Here is a 20506-nt window from a genome sequence, read left to right on the forward strand (position 1 = left end):
AACATACTATTTAATGTTTCCCAAAACCACAAAAAAATATGTTTTGAAAGTGCCATATGTAGACAAACTACTGCACAAATAAACYGGGCACTGCTGTACTTCATTTTAGCATTTTAATTCTTACATTTTTTTTTCAGTGAAATGCACTATGAAAAGGTAACAATATTCTAATTCCTCAGACTAACTTATTCMATCAGCAAGCTGGTTTCAACTTGCCATTGCTATTAAACCACAAGTTATCAACACAAAATACTAATGTTTTGTGAAAAATATGACACACTCCATTTCCCTGTTCTCATATGATATCATAATCCCTAATCACCATATCCTAATACTCTGCACGGGAACCATTTGTGATATCATCATCAGAGATTGCAGCATTAGATAAGAAAAAGGCAACAGACTAATCCTATCATGGTTTTTATTTTCCTGCAAATATTCCTTATGATAAAATACACTTCAGAAATGCAGAAAAATATGATAGTCTTCCTCCCTTTTCTTTTTCCTGCAAACTTGTCCAGAAGGTATTCTTCCATTTCTCAGTATTTATAACGATGCTCCTGTGAGAGGCCCAAGTGTCAGCACAACTGTTCTGTTCCCCCCCTTCTTTTTTTCCAAGAGATGACAATAAAACAAAGAATACTCATCTTTTACACTGTCTTTATACGGAATTACAAAATTTCTGAGAAATTGCGTCACTGAACACTCTATAAATAAACAGGTAGACAAATGTCCTTTTTTTTTTTTTAATCTTCTGCACTCATTTAGAAATTTTACATTTTTACATCACATGAGAGAATTCTTCATAAAAATACTCATGTTAAAACTACTTAAACTGTACCGCAAAACAAACTGCTCTTGGTTGTTTGCAAAAGTTCACAAGAAATCAGATAAACATTCTGCTATTTCTACCCCTTGTTATATCCACCATGAACACAGAGCATGTCTAGGTACTGTGTAGGGAAAGCATTACCCTGTCAAGTTTAGAAAGTGTCCAAATGCTGAATCAGGTAAATAATTCTGACATTTCCTGAATTCTGTAGGCTTTTTAAATATGAATTTACTCCTAGTAAATCCTGTTTCCTAGAAGGAAAACAGAAAATATGCAAAAATTTCAGACTAGAAAGGCCTTTGGGAAAATCAGGCTCAGTTCTTTCCCCACCATAAAACACTCCTGAGGCCCTATCAAAACTTAGGCATCACCCTGGCTATAGTGTATGTTACTCCTGCTCCTTTCATAGTTGCATAGGTGCCATTCATATTTAGTTGTCATTTTAACAAGCTCTCAAATTAACTTGAGGAACATAACTAAAGAAGGCAGAGATAAAGTCAATTTTATCTAAGATGCAGACAAAGTAGAATGTAAAATAATAGGACAAACAACAGGCACTTCTCTAACTAGAAGGCTTTGACTCTGCTAAATGCTAGTAGTCTGCTACAACCAAAAGTAGTTCTGAAGTAAACAAACATAAAATACTGAATTTATCATAATGGAAAAAGTAAGGAAGGAACTGCTACCAGTTTCTATACTAAGTTAAATCTGAGACAACATACCCCTGTACACAAACATGAATAATTAAAGTTAAAAAAAAAACACATACATTAGAATAAAACCCCTCAACCTTTTAATTTTACATAATGATACAAATTCTACCTAAAAGAAGCACCTATAAGACTTCTGCAACAAAGGGAAATTATTTGTAATAAAACAGAGACTCTTAAATGTATAAATAAATTGTTCCCAGTTGTTTCAGAGTTTAAAGCTTTTTTCTTTAAAAAGAAGTCTATGAGAATATTTTCCCTCTCACCTACTTGCAAAAAAACCCCAAATTTTTCAGTAAGAACCACATTTACCTAAAACGTAATACAGCCAAATTGTATTATGCTAAGTTTACCCATAATCTGCAAACAATAATACATTTAATTATACAACTTACTTTGGGTAGAGGTGTATTTATTATTCCACCACAATGCCTAACTTCAAAATATTTTACTCCCATAAATATTATCTGACACAAAAAGTTGGAAAATCTTATTACTTATCTAATGTTTTGTAGTAGATGCATATTCAGAACCATTTTTCTTCTATAGACTCTATGTTTTCTATTATATCATAGATCTCAAATGTACAAGGGCAACATGAGCATATTTTAGATCAAAAAATAAGTAATATGTAGATTTACTAGATCGCACACTTCACATAAAAGGTCTGATTTGGCAACCCAAACCCTGGCTCCTTTCATTGTCCTACTCAGATTACATCCATGATTTAAAAATCTATGTGAATAGGGTTATTCACCTTACTGAGACAAAAGGTAAACACACACACTACCAGTCTAAGTGACATGTGAAACTTCAGTACACGCAAGCTTAACTACTATCATTTTTTTATTTTAAAAAATATGGAAAAATAGAGAGGAATTTTTATTAGTGACATGCAGCTGTCATCACTTTCATAAGACTTATACTGGCTATAAACTCAGGACTTCTACTGTCCTTATTACCATGTCTGATAAAACACCAGAAGTACCGTATCAAGTAGATTCTTCATCGTTTTGGCAGGAAGGCCTCTGATTCCTTCTGTTCATGAGCCACTTGGACTATTACAATCAGGCCAGACAGCAAGATACTCTTTCATTACAGGTGAAGGGTTTTTTATTATTTATTTTTAACACTATTATGTAAGGTAAAACCTAAAACCAAATGTTCTTTATGTAATAGTAAATAACTCCTTTATAGAATGGTAAAAATAATAATAATAATAATAATAATAATAGATTTGGGTTTTTTTTAATGTTTCAGCATGAGAGCTTTGCCTACTCCAATGCTGAAATAAATGACTAAATACACAAAAACTGATACCAATAGGAAAAGTTTACAAATAAGTAAAAAGCAATGTAACCAGGCCTTGAATATACATTAAAAGGAACAGAAGATTGAGAAATACAGACTTGAGAAAGGTTAGAAGAAAACTGCCTGCTAAAATTTGGTGATAACAGTATCCCTGATTAATAAGGACATGGGCTCTTAAGTTTTAGTTTAGCCACACGATAATACAACTACTACCATGTACAGAAATTCCTAATTACAATACAARCTTCCAAAACACTTCAACATAATATAACAAGAAATACTAAAACTTCCTAGTTTCAAACTGAAAAGAATGCTTCTGCGTGAGAAAAGTTGGTTGGACCCATCCTTTTAAGATACAGGCTCCCAGACAAAAACACCTAGAACTCTGAGATAGCTAGCCCACAATGAAATTCTTGTGTGGCTGAAGTAGTCTTTCACTTTCCAAAAGTATTTCTTGTAATTAAACATTTTTACATATAGAACATTACTGTACAACTGCAAAATATAACATGCCACTTTTGAATAATTCAACAAATGTTTAAGAAATAACATTTTGTTAAACTGAACATAGGACTGAGATCTTCAGSGTAAGAAAGGTACAAAAAAAACAAAACAAAACAAAACAAAAACAACCCTTTTCAAACAAACATCTTTTGTATACTGTACTAACAAAATCCAACCAACCAAAGGGGAAGGCTGATTTTATATACTACATTGCATTACTGAATAAGAACTAGAGATATTTTCTAAGATTAAGATTTTACCATAAAAGTGAGAAATGCTTCTCATAGCAGTTCTCAAAGTCTTTGTTAGATAACTGTATCAGTTCAGACTCAGAACCTCCGATTTTTTGCAGACAACCACCTTGTTTTTCTCAGGTCCTCTAATGGTCAAAGTATATGCAACTGTAAACTGAACACAGCGAGACTGCACAGAGACTGTGTTTCCACCCCCTCCACAAGAAGGGTGCTACAGAGACTATCCCAAGAGGCAGTTGACGGTTGACAGAGAGTTTTAAAATTCTGAAGCATTAATATAATACAGAAATAAGTGATGGAAGATGCAAGACATATGTTTTTCACAAATAAGACTTAGATTTTGGGGGACAAAGGTTAAGAGAGGAAAAATTAGTCCTACATATGATCTCATTTTACATTCAGATTAACATTTATTCTTCTGTTTATTTTTATAAATATTAATATACTGGAGCCTATACAGTCTTTGGCTCCTCACAATTATCATCAACTGCAACACACAGGGCTGACAGCAATGAACATGATTCTGAATAATAACAGCAGAGAAAGGCTGTAAGGAGATTGAGATGCAAACAGAAGAAAGGTAAAGCAATAATGTCAGGCACATCCAGCAGGTAAACGCTGTTGCTTATTGATGTGATCTTGCAAAAGCATACTTCCATGGGATTTCCTTTCTCTGAGGGCAAATGTTCTTGCCTTGTGTATCAGTACCTGGATTATTGCCAGGCACCACAGTTGTGATCTTGGAACTGATTAGCACAAAAAAATTTAAGTGAGGTCCGTAGCAGCAATGTGTTTTACTTAAAGACTAAAAACAATGAATGGAAACTACATAGTGGGGCATTCTCTAACAGACTTTTAAGTTGTATAAAAACAACTTTGGTTATAAGGAAGTAAATATAAAACATTACATAAATAATGCCTCAAATGGCCTACTAGATGACTCTTGGAATTCATCCTCTTCTCAAGTACTTCAGTTCCCACTGTAGGGGATACCAAATTATCAAGAACTTAAGACTTGGTAGAAGCTAATTTAACAGTATTTGTTTTCAAATACCTCTCTATTCCCTCTCTGCCAAAAGGTCCAATCTGTATTAAGCATTCTCTTGTTCTTCTATTGAGGGTATGCCACAAACGATTCCTAAAAAATGCAGCATTTTATACCCACTTCCTTACCCTCTATATTTCATTTTCAATGTTAACTGTTAATTTTACTTTGCTCATAATCAACCATATGTCTCTTATATCATYATTATTAACTCCATGTTATTTGTACTCTTTTTCACGAGACAGCTTCAGAGTACTGTCATAATTTTGCTTGATTGTCTTGATTACACAAGCATTTCTCAGGGTCAATGTTTTTGAGCATTATTCGGTCTTCTCTGCACTCACTCTGCTCCACAAATCCACCTGTCTCAACACTYGTAAACTTTGGTATCATCCTTTGATGAATTGATTTTCACTTCTCATATTGAATTTATCTATCACTGCATCCTACATCATCAATATATTGCTATTCTCTCGAGAACACTTTCTGCATACAAAATTTATGTATATACAAACACTCTACATGTCTTTCTATACAGGCAATCTGTTACTATGAGAGCTCTCCTTTTATACGACCACTCGGGACAAAATATCCCTACTTTGCTTTCTTGAAAGAACCACAAAAATAAACTCTTTCATCATCATGTACCTTCACTTTAAAACTTCCTAAAATCCTCTGATCTTTCTCTCTTCTTCATTCAGTATCCACATACACACTACTGTGAGATCTTCTGAAGTTTTTACCAATTTTATCATTTTCATTAAATTGCTGCTCACTTTTAATCACTTGGTCAAAGCGGTGGGGGGGAGGGAAGGGGAAGGATGGCTATTTATCTCCATTTGTAAATAACTTCCAGAAACGCAAGACAACTGTTTAGCCCTGAAAATTACCTAAGTGACAAGATCTGATCTACTGTAGTAAAACATAGTTAAAAAGAGGGCAGGAAAGAACAAAAAAAAAGGGGGGGGGGGAAGTCCTAAGAATGAATACTTGCCTAAATGCATGGAGCTTTTCCTATAAATTGCCTATATTGTTGTTCTTGCTTACACTATAACAAATTCCCTGAATATCCATGACATCGTCCACAAATTTAGAAGGGTAAAAAAGAAAAATCCCAAAAAATTCTTTTCAGAAAATCAACTGTAAGCCTGTACAAAAAAAACTTACCCATGTTGATTTTAAAAACAAAACCAAACAGGACTAGAATCTGCTAGCATGTCTCTCTGCTCCTAAAGCAGTCAGTGGAACCCTGATGCAGGTCTCCATGAAAGCAGATCTTTACAATTAAACACAAGCAAACGAAAAACCTACCAAAACCCCAAAACAGAGTTTATATCACTATCAGGGGCAATGCCAGCAGACACTCAGGGGAGAGCAGTACTGTCTGCTTCAAAAGGACACAGCAAGCTGCTACATAAGATAACAGCAATAATTTCTGATGTACATAGGCAAGAAAGAGAATGGATGACCTATGCTCTTTTCCACCCTCCTCTATGCCCTGCGGTAGGCCAAGAGGTAGAGGAAGGAGAGATGTACCCCTTTTAAATAACACATTGCTTTTATTCTCCAGAGACGTCAGTGTGGCTGACAGCTCAGATGAGAGTGACAATAAGCACAATTGCCAAACTAACACAGATTTACATTATCTTTGCCCAAAAAAATCCCACCAGTTTAACAGCAGAAATAATTCTAATCATAGCTGAGACAAAAAAAAAAATGTAGCTGCATGATAGTATCTGTAAAACATTGTATAAATTGCAGAGGTGCCTGAAAAGTACAGTTTGCCCACATCTTTAACTACCTCACCTATCCTCTGCCTACTAACCGTCATGATCAGAACTTACAGCCCACACTTCGGAGCAGTTTTAAACAGCAGCCATTGCTTGCACTCTGCTTATAGTAGGCTGAGTTTAAAAGTCCTCTTCCCAAATTATACAAGCCTAAGGCCCAGGACAAGCAATAGTTTCATATCATATATGATCATGTACTATGAAAAGAAAAGAGTACTTTGTACTTATTTCCACATGTAAGATACAGACTAGGTCTGTAAATCTTCATGTTTCTAGATATAAAAATTTCTCTCTGAAGTTTTGAAAGTTTGCTCAATTAAAATTTTTTACTCTCTTGTTATAAAATTGATTCTTAACATAGTATTAGAGGTGAGATAAGAATAGTCCAAATGAACCTACCCAAACTTAAGCTGACAAAACTTATGACATATCACGCAGTCTTTCACATGAAATATATATATATATGTATATAAATARTACAAAATCTATTTATTTTGTAAACACAAAGACATAAAATACTTACAAACATTACTCTTCTGCTAGTTTTGTCAAAATGACAATAGCATTTAAAAAACCCTTAGTATTCTACAAACATAACCTTCTTCACTTTCTTACATACAGCAACATCATAAAGAAGTATGTTTTCAAGTGAGACTTTTCTCACCATTAAGTTCTTTAAGGAAGGATAAAATCTTATACCTGATTATATGCAATGTTACGCCTTTATGGTATGTTAATGGTATGTAATGATAAAAGAGTAATTGTAATGATGACATTTTAAAAATCAGAATAAAAAATAGCAATTCAGCATTAATGAAAATATAAACTAACAGAACTGAAATTAATAAACTGTTCATGCAGCAAAGATTCAGAAGAACTACTAGAAGTTTTACATGAGTGAGTCAGAACTTCACTGTAGAAAAAAACAAGCTTTGGAAGGCAGATTGTCATGATCTGTAAAGTGTTGAGAGGTCTCTGGACTTGCCTCTTGACTCCTGGACTATCTTCATTCCGTAGTAACCCATCATCTGGGCCACAGGTCAAGTAATATCCTGTGGCCAATTCAAACGAGGGAGCTGGCCATTAAAGATGGTAATTTATCAGCATTTGATTACAAGATCTCTCTTCTACCTTCTGCAATACCTACTCCATCCACCTTTCCTAACAGTTTCCTTCATCAATTTTTCCACATTCCTTCCTTCTCACCCAGCACAATAATACACCCAGACTTCTCTACATTCACATCCATTCCCTTTGCAATTCAACTCACCCATGCTCAGATCGTCCCTTCCTTCTCATTAAAACATCTCCAAACRCCTTGTCTTCCCTCTTCTTCAGCCTATGGGTGGCTGAGAAGCAGACAGTGCTATTGGCCAGCAACTCACCAGTATACGTGCACCTTGGTGCCTCCAAGCTGTACGTTCGAATTGACTGGCTGCCCAGTAAGGATGGCTGCATTTTCACTACAGATAGTTGCCAGGTTAAGAGATTATGAAGTCTGAGGCCCTAAACCGTAACAAACACATACTATGACTAAACTCTGAGCCAAAAAAGCCCCGAGAACCACTTCCATCTCACCGCCTTCTACAGCGGAGCTCTTCACAACTTACTTTTCAAAAGTATCATGCAATGAGGCAACCAGATTAACAACCCTGCATGTTTATATTGCTGCTGTGTATTATATGGTATGTGAACAATCATATTTACATTGTGCCTACTTCACTATAACTTTCCATCATTATTTCCAGAATATAAAAAAAAGCTTTTAATCATATTTATTTTTATATATGGCAAGTGCTCTAAGATACCAATACTACAGATCACATTATGCTGGTGAAATTATAAAAACAAACAAGAAAGTTCTTTGAATTGGAAACAATCATAAGAAATAAAGCGCACACCAATAATTATATTAAATATATGGACTTTCAAAGCTAAGTTTGGATTGTCAACTACCATGTACCAATCAGTATAAAATATACATGTTTCCATATTGAATTTGTAACATAGGGTTTAAGTAGATTTTGAAAGCTAGAAATAGTTATTTATTTCTTCCAGTCAACTGGTGATCTAGTTTAAAAAAAAAAGCTGTTGGAATTTGGTAAAGAACCAAGCAGGCTAAAAAAAAATGCTTGAATTTGTGTAATCATATGTATCTATGATCAGCAAATCCCGCTGTTTTATAAAGTATATATATAAAAAAACACACACACACACACACACACACACACACACACACACACACACTTCGTGTCTGCAACTTTTACTTACATGCAAAGACCAGCCAAGGACAGCTAAAGAAACGAACTCTTAGTTTACATCAATTTTGGTATCTTAAGTTTTGATTATATCTTTCTTGATCTCACTTTAGATTTTTTTTCCTCCTGCTAAAGCAGATACATTCTGTATTAATACACATGGTCCATATCCTATACATTTGACTTACAAACAGACTACAGGACAGACACAGAATGCCACCAATTTCAGTCCAACTCTGAACAGAGATAAGACTCTCCCCCAGCAGAACCAAAAAGAATTCCACATGGGCAAACTCAGGACCCATACAAGCATCAAATCTCCATAAAACTAACTGTATGTTTTTGCTTTCTACTGAGCACATAAATTTGTGGACAATTAACATCTCAAGCCACATCACACACAAATATCCATTATAGGTGCATCAGTACATTTAGAGAGGCCAGGTGTTTGTTTATGGTTATATGCAGAATGGTAAGATTAAGATTAAAGTTACCTTTGTCTTTGACCATACTTAAGACTTACTTCAAAAAGAGCTGGACTTTCTTTAAAATGCAATTAAATTGTTTATTAGGGGAATGAAAGCTGCTACAGAAGAGCAAGATTTGAGCACTGACAAAATAAAAATAATAGATCTAAATAGAAAAAAAATCTCATATTAATCTAAGAATCCACATTTCTAGAAATGTAGCTATATTTTGGTAATAACGTATTGACCAGAAGACATATTAATGAAGTATTAGTGAATGCAAAGAAGCTGTTGTTACTTAGCATTGTATTTTGATTTTCTGATCTTGCACACTATTATTATGATTCTGTAGGTACTGATTAATGAAATGTCTTTCTAATAAATTACTTCATGGTATACACAGAAGCATATAGTGTTAAACAGGTTAATAAGTTTAGCTAAGTTTGAAAAAAAATAAATTATTTGGAAGCATTTGAAAAAAAAAAAGATGCTTAAAAAAAAAATACTCCAAGCTGTATGATAGTTATGGCCCTGTATATCCTCCAAACTCAATTAAAGACAATAATTTGTTACAGGATTCACCCTTTGCATATAATTGTGCTCAGAAACAAAATTCACTGGAAAAAAAAAATATATATTAGAGTTACAAAAATGACCTTGGAAGAGCAAATAAAAAATGCACACCACTGCTGCAATGCCTGACTGGGTCTGTGGAGTACCCAAACGCACATTTTTTGCATGTGTGAAATATCCATCAGATATTGGTCTGGATCCTGTGAATGCTACAGTTGCAGAATTTTTTTAGATACCATGGAATCTATTACTATTTTTCAGTAAAATTAAGTATTTTACTGTTGCTAGGCACCTGACATTTAGTGCTTTGTCCTCGTGCCCTTTTACCTGCATATACTTTCTTTCCTTCAATTCTTTTCCAATTAGAAATTTATTTAATTACAGTAAATATTTCATGTGCCATCTACGCATACAGACATCAAGGGGTCAAGGAACAGTAGGTGAATTCCCACTTGTAGTCAATACTGAGAAGGTGATGAAGAGACAAAACGATGTGAGCTAGGTAACCTGAGGAAACAGTACAGCAACAAGGATTCCCCTTTAGCTGACATCCCACATGCAAAGGAAAGGATTTTCTGATTGGCCCATGTGGATAGCGGGGAAAGGATGCCCAAGAAAGCACATCCAAAAATTCTTCAGAAATAACTAATATTAACAGTAATCAATTATCACATTAAACTGTTAGCCAGAACCATGTGTATTTATATGAGAATGAAGAGTATCTCACAGCGATACAACAGATTAATATTGTCATGGAACTTATTCCCATTTACCACAGAGAGTACAAGGCTCTATTATAAAGTATATACTCTAGAGACAAAGATAAGGTTGCACATTCAGACTTAAATTAGGTCAATCCTGACTTTTTCAGGTATTTACTGTGCAACTGTAGAATTATATGAGCCCAGACTGTTTATTTTAAATGTAAATTTTCCTAGGTTTTTCAGAGATGGTACTGGGGAGAAAACAGTATTCAAGAAACAGCTCTGCAGTCTCCAGGGTTTCAAAGCTCTACTATCTTCCCCAAAATTACAAAGAACAGATGTGAATTCTGTAACACAGAACTGTTTACCTGGCCACTGCCTGGATTCTACAACACTTAAKCGATGTCACTGGAACCCAGATAATCATGAACAAAATGAACTATATTTGGGAAGTATTGTTCTTAAGTTTATTTTCCAGGGTTTTGTGTGTTTGTTTTAACATCAATATAGTTTAACCCCCCCACATGCACACACAGTGCACAGACATATATATTCTATATCATAATCATTGCAACATACTCAGAACATACTAAATTTACCCCCMYACACACAATTAAATTATCATTACTTAGCTTAAGTCCCTAGGGGGTATCTTAAAAGAACAGTTACCCCAACACATCATGTCCTAATAACACACATTAGAACACTATTACAAAATACTCCTCAAAAGAACTTAGAGAGAGCTACTCACTGGAGTAACTGACTTAGTGACTTAGAGTTGAGAATCTCTATACATGGATTATCATGGAAGCACAGCAACCTTTGGACTGGAAGGCAGAGGCCAACGAGCAGACGTCACAGCATGTAACAATGGAGAAATACATACAGCCCTAAGTATGACCTATCTGAACTTCAAGCAAACAAACATACAAAAACTCTAGCAAACACTGTGCTAGAAAAGGTCTCTCCGAATCAGAATGATCATGTTACTAAACAGGATTTGCATGTATTTGAGGAAGCTATGGATTGACAACTAAGGCTGTAAATTAGTCTAAAAAAACTAAATAAATAGTTGCTCCTCCCACAGCAATAAAAAGGGGAATAATATGAACACAGTTCACTGTTGCAGAGAAACATGCTCCAGTGCATCATTCAACAGAACTCCATTCTGTTATAATTATAATGGTATACAATCCCTCTTGCAGCATAGTTGGCTTGTTCCAATTTATCTTGAGCTAAAATAAATTCATGCACATTCAGTTTAAAGATATGAAAACAAGTAGTTTCACTACTGTATTGCTGAAAATCTCATTTGTGTCTACTTAAACTTGAACTCATTGCTCCAAGGAGACTGTATTTTAGATCTGATACCTAGCTCACTAATCTAGTACCTCAAGCAAAGTCTAAGCTCACTGTTCTGGGTACCAATTTGTTGTCTTACTATCCTTCATTAAGATAAGTTTCTTTCTTCCAACTGTTCCAATATTTCTCTACTTAGGTATCCCCCATTTATCTATTCCCTAAAGAATAAAGATTGTTCTGCCTCTCATCTATGTTATATTCTCTGTTTTTCAACACTGCAGAGGGCAAACAGATTATGATAGTTTTATTTTCCTCACATATTCCTAATTTATATTCATTTTCAAATATTTAAGATATGACATAGAGGCATGAAAAGACACAATCCTTGCATTAAAAAGCTTACAGTCTCACACTTCTCTGTGAGATAGGTAAACAAACATCAGTATACTCACTTTAGAAATATGAATAAAAATATGGCAAATGATTTAACTAAGGCCACAAAATAAATATAAATCAGACTGATAACCAGAAACAAGATTTTCATGGGATCTCTGGCCTACACCCAATTCCCTTTGTGAACTGTATCTTCCAACAATGTGGACTGGTACAAGAGTTACTCCAAGTAGTCTCACTTAAGATGAAAAACACCACTTTGACACACTAAACAATCACAAAAGAGAGAAAGAAAGAAAGCAAAAAAAAAAAAGGCAAAACAAGACATAAACAATCCATCCTCATAGTCTGTCACATACTTTGTTTTCACAGTTTTACAATCCACAGATCACAACACTATCCTGTTTAAAAAAGGGAGGGGGCTTTACTCAGCTATTGACTAAAGAAGAATTTTAAAAGGTAGCAAATAGCAATTTTATGGATGGTTTAACTAAGACCCAGGAAGAAGAAATCTGCCCAACAGAACTGGATTCTAGCATTATAAAAGAAGGCTTTACTGTATTTGGATTTCACTCCCATTTGACATACAATCTCACAGTAATGGGCAGAACCTCTATGCATTTCTAGTACCTCACCTGTAAAACACAACAAATTATGCTTCTCTATTTCACTACTGGGGAAAGTGGGGAAGGGGATAGCAAAGAAAAGAGTATGAAAGTCTTATCTGTTGAGGTTTAACTGCAAATAAACAAGGCAATTAAAACCTACTAGCTGTAAAAGAAAGAAGACTGAAGAAGGCTGAAACTCTTTCTCTTAGCCCAGGCTTGTTCCACCTTACTAGGGGAAAAAGCAATACTCTTGCACTCCATACACACTCGTGATCTTATTGTAATGTGCCGATGATTTTTTCAAACTTAAGAAATTACCAAAGCTACTAATATTTAAAAGGTATAAATTAATCTTGATATTTTCAATTCAAGATTAGAAAATGATCTTAATATAGACTTTGCACCAATTATTAGAAGATTCAGTAGGTCTTAAAGTCATCAACAGTATTATAGTCTTTTAAAGTTATTAGTTCTGGCATCTGTCTAGATGCCACTTAAAACATAAATTTTCAAGTTAAGCAATTACAATTCTGTACAACATTCCTTGCCCTCCTCCTCCTCCCCGCCTCCCAAATAAACCCATATATTTCAGCTTAGCAGCTGTGATCTAGGTCACGATTTTAACAAAAGGCTTGCAGGAAAGTAATCAGGAAGAGAAAGAGTTAATGTATACCTCACTAAATTTTCACTATTTTTTCATCATTAAGAGAGGAGTTTACCCTCAGAAGGAGAAGCTTAGAAACTTGAGAGAGGCCAAATTCATCTGCATGGTATCACCACATAACTCTAAGGAAGAGTAATTTTATGGTAGCTATGTTCCCTCTCACCTGCTGCTCTCTTCAGAAAAGGCCTAATGCAAATTTGATAGTACAAAAGTTGCATCAACTTTTGAGCAGATTCCCAGCCACTCTGGCAAGAGGACAACATCCATCCAAATAAATAACGCATACTGAGAGACATTCTGAGATTTTTAACAACGAACATATTTAATCCCCCAAAATAAACATTTATAGCATGAACATCAACTAGCCTTGATTGCAAACGTGTCAATATTATTATTAATGTATAACTAAAACAAAATTCCCCAACTACGTAAATATCACTTAAGCCCTAAAAACGAGGTCTCAGATGTCTGACTGAAACACATTATAATTCTTATCTTAAGGAGGAAAAAATAATTTTAAAAAGATATAATAAAAATGTCATCCGCAGATTTGTTTTTCTGTCCTGCCAATTACTGCAGAATCTTCGACAAAATTAACTGCAACAGTTTTCTAAGGCRAAGTCTGTAGTATCACAATAAACATCTGTAGCAACGCAAGATGAAAGCCTTCATTACAGCATCATTCAATGACAGACAGATCCTGTAAGGTTATCTGGTCCATTTCTCTGCTAGTCCTGGATCATCACCTGTTGCACATGTTCTGCTGTCCTGACCAGACTAGTTTTGAATGATCCGTGGCATGGGTTTCCCCCTACTCTGCTTGGCATACTGTTTAGTAGTTGAATAACTACATCTTAATCTTAGCGTTTTTGTGTTGCTGTCTGCTCTGAATTTTCTCCCTCAGTTTCATCTCAGCTTAACTCAGCCCCTTATTTTAAATTCATCTCCTTTTAAGTACTCAGCCCCTTCGAAATGCTTATCATGTTCAGTTTTTTCACTCAAAATACTCATTTAGCCAAGCAAACTATACTTATTTCTCTCCCTCCATTTTTTGTTAACAAATCACTTAGCCTTCAGCCATTTAAAGATTTTGTTGCTCTTTTCTAAACTTACCTCAAGCTGCCTCACTTGTTGCAACGGTGCTGAAAGTAAAACAGTACTCCAAACACAGTCACACAATCTTATACAAAAATTAGTCTCCATTTTTTTTCAACACTTCTGTGGCTGCAATCTAAACTCATTCTGGCTTTCACAAAGTCTATAGAGCATATTACAAATTGGGGCCTGTTCTTCCTGTCAGAAGCATGCWCAAATACTTTTCATATGAAAGAGTTTGGTGTACACAACTGACAGGATTATCAGGCCCATGGTATCACTCCTATCCCTTTTCAGCAATACTGCTTTCCAGGTTATTCCCTCACAATGAATACCTGTTCTGGATTACTGTCCCTCAAATGTTGTAGCTTGCATTTTCCATACTAAATCTCATTTGTATTCTCCAACAATGCGTCTGATTTCTTTAGATAACTGTTCTTTATTTTTCAGCCCTCACTTCCGTTTGTAACTCTTCCCAGTTTATCATCATCCACTAACGTCACTAGGGTGCTACTCACTTTCTCATAAAGTTCATCAATATAGATATTAAGTATGCCTAAAATGGCTAAACTTGTATCATTACATGCACATGTAAGTACTGATGTTATTCTTTTAGACCCTAAAACTGCAGTGATTCACGAAATGTATTCTACATACTTTCCTCTATTTTTGATTATGGTTCTTCATTCCATTTTTCATTCAGATGATTATCCATATATAAATAATATGATAACATACAATTTAGAGACGTATTTGAATTTTAGTAAAATATGTAAAATACTAATACAGCTACAACTTTCCCTTCATCCACTAGGGCCTTGACCCTGCAATCAGATCTGGCGGGCAAGGCAGTCCTGTACTCATCTATACTCACTAATCTATGTGCAGATGCTGTTGCAGTATCAGATCCTAATTTTAAACATTAAACAAGAAGAAAGACCTTTTTTTTAAAAAAGTAGTTGTGTTTGGAAAATTCCAAGCTACTTATTCTTGTTTTTTGAATATATTGTCCATCTTAATAGAAAGAGTAGTTAGAACTCCCCACCAAATGTATCTAATTCTTCAGCTCATGCTTCTTTTTGGAAATCAGTACTATTACTCTATTTCTYAGTGGCATCTTGAAGATCAAATGACTTACAAATATCTTCATATTTTTCCAAGTACCCTATTTCTTGTCAGTAACTATTTCATATGGTCCCGATTTTTAACTGCTCACACTTTTCCATTATATTACATATGTAATTTTAGTTCAGTATAACAGCCTTATTTATAACACCTTTATTCCCCTTCTCATTTATAAACTGACCTGTTTTCTCCCTACTTCTATTTTCCTTTGGCTCCCCAGTATATACAAAAGCAAATTCTTACTCACTTTTAACCAGTATTAACTCATTTCTGCTGCCTTTACCAGTTTGCAACACAAACCTGCTTCCTATCTTTCACAAATTCTTTGCAGAATTTAGAATTACACTTATGCTACCTGACACTTAGTCTATTATTCCTTTCACATAATTCATCTTAATGCATATAAATATCACCTGAAAGCAAACTGATTTTTTATTCTTTTAGGCATACTTCATTTGCACATTTAGTTTATGAAGTCCCTCACTCCCAAAGAATAGATGAAGACCCATAACGGAAATAAATGCATCACTTATGCTTACATGAGAACCAGCAGAAACTTATACTAATGTATGAGGTCGCATCAAACCATTTTTTTGTAAGACTGTAACCCAATCAGCCATTAACATGAAAAACAGAATATATTTCATGTTAACTTCCCTTTTACTTACTATATGTCTACCAACTACCAGAAATGTAACATTCCTACATTACCAATATTCACATTTATTACCTCATATTAAAATATTTTCATTAGCATTATAAAATAATCTTTGGAGAAACATTCAGAAGATGCTTGATTAATTCACCTCAGTTGAGATGAAACATCTAATTTGCACTACATTCAAGGGAATTACCTACAGAACTATATTAACGAGTACAGTCTATCAGTGGTTATCGGCACTGTGGCTTTTGACTGCTCACTAAGAACCACAGTGCATAAATTATATCACCTGTCAGACAGCTCAGAGAAATGCAAGCAAAAAGTTTGAATGGTTGAGACCTTCCCTATACCGACAACTTTTTCCAGTGAGAGAAAAGAGGGCAGTGCAACAGAGAAGGGGTGATGAGATCTGCCTATCATATATTCAGTTATCATCTACATACAACCTATCAGAATTATATCAGAAATTCTTAAATTCACATCTTTAATGAACACTAGCATACCGAAGAAATTCRGCAGAACTCCACAACAATCAAAATGAAAGTTTTTTAAACAAAAAAACATATCTAACAACAGTCTAGAAAAAAGACGACTTTTGCAGAACGTTCAGTTCAATTTAGCCAGCAAGACTACTAACATCATACAAATAATTCAACTTTCTAAATTATTTAACCCAGAATTTTAAGTCACAACGACTGTGTTAGTAGAGATAATATATCAAAAGAAGAAAGTGGTCCATGTAGTTTGAGATCTTATCTCAGCCAACATGGTATGCTGGATGTTTTATGGAAAGAAACAACTTTTTATCATCACAAACCATCACAGATCCAAACCTGTAAATGTATTCATGTAGGTGTGCGCAACTGAATCCGTATGAATTCAACAAGATTTCATCTGTCATGCAGGTCTTTTACTTTATAGAACAAGGATACAATGTATGATTGGATAAAAATTTAATATTAAGTTAATAGGCCTCAATTTGTTTGGCTTTGTTCGCAAAGTCATTACAATAGTGAGGCCAAGATTATAGTCATACTTGAGACTCGACTCCTAACAGGAACTTTTTTTTTCCAAGAGTAATTGCTCAGCAGTTCATGAAAATCTAGTCTTACAAGAAACCTCAAGTTAAGTTCTCCAACACAGGCACACAAAATCCTTTTAAAAAATTCAACATTAGAGATTTTTTTTTTTTTTTAATTTTCCTATAACCTATCCTCCAACATACCTTCTAGGTTAAAGCTAAATGAATGTTAATCTAGCAGATACATAAACATGCATGTGTGCGCACACGTGTGTGCGCACATACAGAGAGGAGAGAGAGTCTCATTATTGCATACGGAGGGAGATGAACTCAGTTAGGAAACACTTCACATCCAACTTAMAGTATAGTAGAAGCAACAGTGAGTAAAGCATTAAATCAAAAACAAAACAAAAAAAAAACAACTTACACAGGCTATTCTGAAATAAACAGTCAAATCACAGAGATATAAAAAGCAGGCATTTTTAAAAGATCATTCTTAACTGTTTATTCATATTTTCTTTCTAAAATCCACATAAACTTTTAAAACTTTTAATTATTTATAATGTGATCATTTACACGTTTTTAACAACTGTATTTTTAATAATGTCTCGATACCATGTTAATAATAAAAATTATTTTTTGTTRATTCAATTCAAAATTAAAAAGTAATATTTAAAATAGATAGTCATTACGTGGCTAAATCACCATTATCTTAATTATGTTTAGCATTACAACATATAAACACATTCAAAATGCATATGAAACACAAATGACCTATGACCTTCTAACTGCAGAAAGTAGCAGAATATTTTTAAAATATGGAAATAAAGAAGAAAGGGTAAAAAACAAAAAATTACCATTTTGCAAATTACATGTAAAATCTAGTCAAGTTACAGACTACATGGTCCAAGAACAACCAAAAAACTCAAAAAAGCAAAAACCACATTCTACAATCCAACACATCTTTCACAATCTCTCCCAATACTACATATTTCAGAAAAATAATAAATAAACAAACAYAGAATCCTAAGATATCCTCAGGTGAGCTTCCCACTTCATTCCTGGGCCTACTAGGAATCATAAACTTTGCTAAAGCTACTAACTACAGTAATTTATTTTCTTAGTCTGGATATTAAAGAAATCATATGTCATCATCAAAATAAGAATAATTCAGTAACTACAGGTATCTGACTAAGGTTTTCCAGACTTCATTGTAACTCAATAACTGCTCTACAGTGCTGTGAACTCTACAGCTTCAAGCTGGAAGTCAATCTAGGACAACCAATAGAAAGTGCACCTGTACAATTACTGCATTTCCTAATTCAGAAGGCCAAACATGAGACAGATAAAGCTTGTGCGTATTCAGATCACCAACACACAAGTTCAAAAGCCCATACATCTTTTGTACATACTGCACATCTATTTTATCATTTACTGCAATGAAAAATACCACATATACAATTCAGAAACACAAAATTGGATTCCCTAACCAATGTATATTAAGCTTCATTCTAAATTATTCGTATACAGCATCTAAAAAAAAAATCTGTACATGTAACACTTCATTTTTAAATCTTTCAAAGAATAATCACCAAAAGTTAATCAAAATTAATTTCTAAAAAAAAATCTAGTAACTTAACAGTAATGCACAGTTATTTTAAATATTCAATATAAACTCCATGCTACATTAAAAAAATAATCTGTATCACTTTAAGGAATGTAATCTTACTTTTAAAAAATTGCAGAAACCTAGTATTTTTCCAGTAACAGAAAAAAAATATATTATTTAGCTCCTTGTACACAAAAAACAAAAGTAATGTACGCTACTAAAGATTGATAAAAATATGATTTATCCAAAGCATTCTATCTTCCTGTAAATCCATTTTCATCCAATGTCTAACCTTACAGATTAGTAAATGAGTTTACATATATGAACACATTTCACCGCTCCAAAATTAAACTAAGTTTCAGTAACTACATTAATATGATCTCCCAGTAACTGTCCTTTAGTACTGCCGTTCTAAAATAATCAATAAAAATGGCTCTGACGTGTATTGTTTATATACTTGGGATCCCTTGAAAGTTTAAGGCTTACAAATGTAAAATACAAATATAACATTTGCAAAACAGAATCACTTTTTACTGATCACCGCAACAGACCAATAAGAAATTATAAGTTTTGGTTTATTTTACTGCACTTTTCAAGAGTAGAGGCATTTTTATTATTGCACACATTAAAAACCAAATATAATCCCATACTCAATAATACTACTGCAAGAGCTGGATAGCACTTACCGCAAGTAATACTGTTTTAAAGCGAAGGCAGCGTTAGAACAACTTCTGGGAAAGTTAAACTCGTCTACAATTTCTCCCCACTGATTCTTCTCAGATACCTGTCAAAAAAACAACACACAGACCGAGATACACAACATACACATAAAAATGTCGTTGACAGTGAACACCACGAAGAAACACACGCTTCCATGAAGCAAATAGATAAATATATAGGCAGAAAAAAACAATAAATACATATGTATATGGGATATAGGACTATATTTCTAATTGACAGTCGCTGACATTTTTCCTTCGGGTATAATCCTGCCTCCCGACGATATTAAAAAATAAAATAAATGAATAAAAAAAAAAGCCGGGGTGGGGGGAGGCCGGGAGGGCTGTATTGTTTTGGGGTTTGTTTGTTTTTGTTTTTACTGCCTGGACAATAACCAATCGGGAGTCCCTCTGTCGCCCCCTTTTAAATCCTAACGCGGTCCGTTAAAAACCCAAAGAAGTTTAAAATAATGCGCGGAAGTCTCRGCGGGGGCGCCCCCTGGCCTCCGGGGCGCGGGGGCGCCGTCCCCACGAGCCCCCCCAAGACACAGCCACACACACACAGAGGCCTTTCTTTTGAGGCCTACATTTCTGTCCCTAGCCTTGAAGCCTAAAGATGGCTATTTGATTACACACCGTCTTGGGTGCCCCTTTTGTTATTTTTCTCGGGGAAGGGCTCGCGGGGCAGCGCCCGGCCCCCCCCCGGCTGCGAGGATCATTTCCTAGCCCATGCTCCGTGCCGATTATCGATGTTAAACATGCCCGCTAATTTTGAGTTGCACTAAAACTGCGCTCAGACTCTCTCCTCTCTGTCTCTCCCTGTGTGTGAGGGAGACACAGGCACACAGAGCTGCAATCGCA

General features: G+C 34.6%; 1 protein-coding gene across 2 annotated transcripts in view; it reads right to left on the reverse strand.

Annotated features, from left to right (window-relative positions):
• Window positions 1–20506, reverse strand: part of ARID2 (AT-rich interaction domain 2) — a 107937-nt gene that overhangs the window by 86147 nt on the left and 1284 nt on the right. For both annotated transcript variants that reach the window (XM_085310665.1, XM_085310664.1), the window contains one exon: window positions 19613–19710. In XM_085310665.1, coding sequence (XP_085166791.1) covers window positions 19613–19710 — 98 coding nt within the window. The remainder of the gene's footprint in view (window positions 1–19612; window positions 19711–20506) is intronic.

The sequence above is a fragment of the Rhea americana genome, unplaced genomic scaffold (genome assembly GCF_003343005.1).
Source record: "Rhea americana isolate MKP2758 unplaced genomic scaffold, rheAme1 scaffold_322, whole genome shotgun sequence".
Classification (NCBI taxonomy): domain Eukaryota; kingdom Metazoa; phylum Chordata; class Aves; order Rheiformes; family Rheidae; genus Rhea; species Rhea americana.